General features: G+C 40.7%; 1 protein-coding gene across 1 annotated transcript in view; it reads right to left on the reverse strand.

The window, feature by feature from the left end:
- Positions 1–3,168, reverse strand: part of LOC107092581 (cadherin-3-like) — a 40,838-nt gene that overhangs the window by 6,735 nt on the left and 30,935 nt on the right. Inside the window, exons 10-12 of the mRNA XM_015387143.1 lie at positions 2,864–3,006; positions 2,422–2,513; positions 2,199–2,331 (exon numbers count right to left, since the gene is read on the reverse strand). Coding sequence (XP_015242629.1) covers positions 2,199–2,331; positions 2,422–2,513; positions 2,864–3,006 — 368 coding nt within the window. The remainder of the gene's footprint in view (positions 1–2,198; positions 2,332–2,421; positions 2,514–2,863; positions 3,007–3,168) is intronic.

Consider the following 3,168-nt stretch of genomic DNA (forward strand, 5'->3'; position numbering starts at 1 on the left):
GACGCTTTACAGTCCTCGCTGCACTGGAATGAAATACTGCTCACCTTAGTTTAGGTCTGTGTTTTCTGAGTGTGTTGTTGGGTTTTAAATGTTTAGAGAAAATCCCTCTGAGTTTCTCAGAAATTCCTGACATACGGAATCAGAATGTTCTTGTGTCTTTCTGTTTACTCCTCTGTGTTATTTTTCCTGCTAGTTTTGATTTACTGTGGAAACTCTCAGTTTGGACATGCTTCAAGTGATTTCCTAACATGTTTGTGTTCTTTTCCTGGCTTCTCTGCACTTGAGGGAATATTGCCAGGCTGGTAACTCAGATTTATGATAATAGAAAGTTTATGTTGCTGCGGGGGTGTGAGTAAAAATGCAGGTATTGATCTGCATGTGTAGGTTTCTGGGAAACCTTGGTATTAATTCAAATTTAATTAAATTTTATCCACTTTATCTATATAGCTCCAATTCACAACACATGTCATCTCAATGTACTGTACAGAAAAAAATTCAACCAGATCATCCAGTCAGATTGATTCATAGTTTTCCATTCAAGGAAAACCAGTTGATTGCATCGACTCATTGACTCGAAGCTGGAGGTTTCTTGTTGTGAGAAGGGTGTTTTTTCCTTTCCACTATCACGGCATAAAGGCTTAGTGTGAGGAATTGCTGCAGAGTTAACGTCATGATACAAATAGAGATGTTCCAATACCATTTTTTCTCCCGGTACTGATTCCAATGCTTGGGCTGTGAGTATTGGCCGATACCAGTACGTTACATTCAGTTAGGCAGTTGATATCATCACTTTGGAACATGCTCAAGTCTGTGGTTCTGAAACAATCCCTCTGTTTCTCAGTGGCCTCACTTTCACTGACCTTCTTCTGCACTATTGTCCTTCTCACCACTGGTAAGTAGTGGAGGAGCAGGTAGACAAGGTTATGAACCTCCGGGGAGCATATCTGTTCCTTCACGTAAACATGAGCTGCGTTTCACCATCTCTCATTCACAAACATCTCCAGCCCCCTTCCACTCTCTGCAGAAATCCTGTCTGCACGGATGAGTTTAAATCCATCCAGGGAAACCACTGGGACAAGTCCATCTAACCACGTCTCTGTGAAGCACATGATACTAGCATCTCTGTATCTCCCCTGGAAGCAAAGTAAAAGCTGCAATCTCCTCAGTCTTGTTGCACAAAGTCTTACGTTTCCCATGACAACCGACGGAAAATATCTTTCCCTCCCACCCCTGCAGCAAGTCTTCTCCTTATTTCTGCAGGGATGTCTGGTTTCTTAGCATGTTATGAATCAGGGCTGCTGCGCATAGCAGCTCGTAGTCCTATTAGCTTTTGTTTTCGCATTAAATCGGTAAATGGGCCGTATAGTGACTGTTAAAAGTAGAATGTTCTAGCCTCAAATTATCTAAAAAATTATTTTCTTTGAACAAAACTAACAGAAAAGAGAACTTTAATTGAAACTCTGAGCTCTGTGGGTGCTACATTGAAAATTGATGCTGCCGCAGTGCATGCTGGGACAGCTGTCAATCTCAAGAACAGACAAGTCTGCTCTGTTGCATGCTGGGTAAAGAGGGAGGGGTGAGAACAACATCGGGGGACTTTGTCCGTTCTGCTGTTCTTGTGACTTGGAACAATACTAGGGCTGAGGCTGATGACGTTCCACAAGTACACGAGAACACACAAGTACACATATTGAAAACGGCTAAAGTTTCTGCTCGGTAGATCAGAAGCGACTGGCGCGGTGTGTTGATGTCCTTACGTTGCGTTCAATGGTATCACGTAAATTAGTAGGTCAACCAGGCTCTGGTGTTCCCACAGGATGGCGATCAGCGCCGTGCCGAGTCGTTTGACCCGGGTAAACACGTATCAGTGAGCAGTTTCCACTGCTACTAAAAACCGGGTTTAAACAGATTTTTCCGAAAGTTGGAAAGGGGCAAAAAAAGGGTGAAATCCTACAGTCAGCTAGGTTTCCATGGAAAGACAAGTTTAATTTTACCGAATCGCCTCTATAAAGTGCCTTGATATGACACACTGTGAATTTATTCTATGAAAAAAATAATTGAATGAAGTTGTGGCGCAGTGATGGATGTCTTTGCAGATGTATTACATTACTTAGTGAAAGAGTTGTATTGAGCTGTATTTGATGGTTTATGTTTCCAGAAACATGTTTTAATCTTTTTAGTGTAAAAGGTATACATACTGGTGTCATTCATCCTGGCAGTCCAGTTAGCATTCGAAGGGCCCTGTAAGCTGACGCTGTATGGAGAAGTGAAGTCTGGTCCATCTTTATCCTTTACAGTCAGAATCTGAGGAACCGGTTCCTCGTTACACATCTTTGGAAACGAAAGGGTTTGGTTTAAGTTCTGCTTAAATCCATCAAAGCACAAATTGCATGCCGTTATAGGTGGACATTATATACATACCTTAAATTCCCGTTCTTCAATGACAGGTGGGTTGTCATTGACATCCTCTAGCTCGATAATCAAGGTACCAGTTCCTGTTGCTGGGATTTGATCTGTTGAGATCACATAAATGGATCAGGAAAACATTAGTAGTTCTACAAAACACCTAAAAATAAAATACTGAGAGAGAAAGACTGTAATTAAATCCCCAACTCCTATGATTCAAATTGTTTTATGGATAAATTACCCTAAACACTCCAATTAGTGATTTTAGACTACATCAGATAAAGCCAATGAAACCTAAACTCCACATTTTGTATCAGTTCAACTGACCTAATGAACAAGTGCCACCTAATCTATAATGTCCACTTTCTGATTTATTTGTTAAATGTATACGTACTACATAAACTTGATGTTTGTATGTGCAAAGTTGCTACACAAACCACTTCACCGTCACACTTACCATCATCATATGCAGTAATAATTGCTGTGTATCTGTTGTCTTTGACCCAGACAGATTCTCTGTCCATTTCGTCTTTCACTGAGATTTTTCCAGTATTTTCATCAATCCTCAGCCAATTAGCGGGGTCAGTGAATATTTTATACCTGCATATTTAACACAAACAATAACAACACAAAATGCATGCATGAATATGAGAGACAATGTGATAAATTAGATAAGATCTGCTGAGTTCCTCAGACAGGAGATGCTTGGCAAAATCTGCTTTAAGCTGGGCGTACACTGTGCGATATTTTCAATCGTTGCAC

This window comes from Cyprinodon variegatus, unplaced genomic scaffold (assembly GCF_000732505.1).
Source record: "Cyprinodon variegatus isolate N-32 unplaced genomic scaffold, C_variegatus-1.0 Scaffold386, whole genome shotgun sequence".
Lineage (NCBI taxonomy): Eukaryota > Metazoa > Chordata > Actinopteri > Cyprinodontiformes > Cyprinodontidae > Cyprinodon > Cyprinodon variegatus.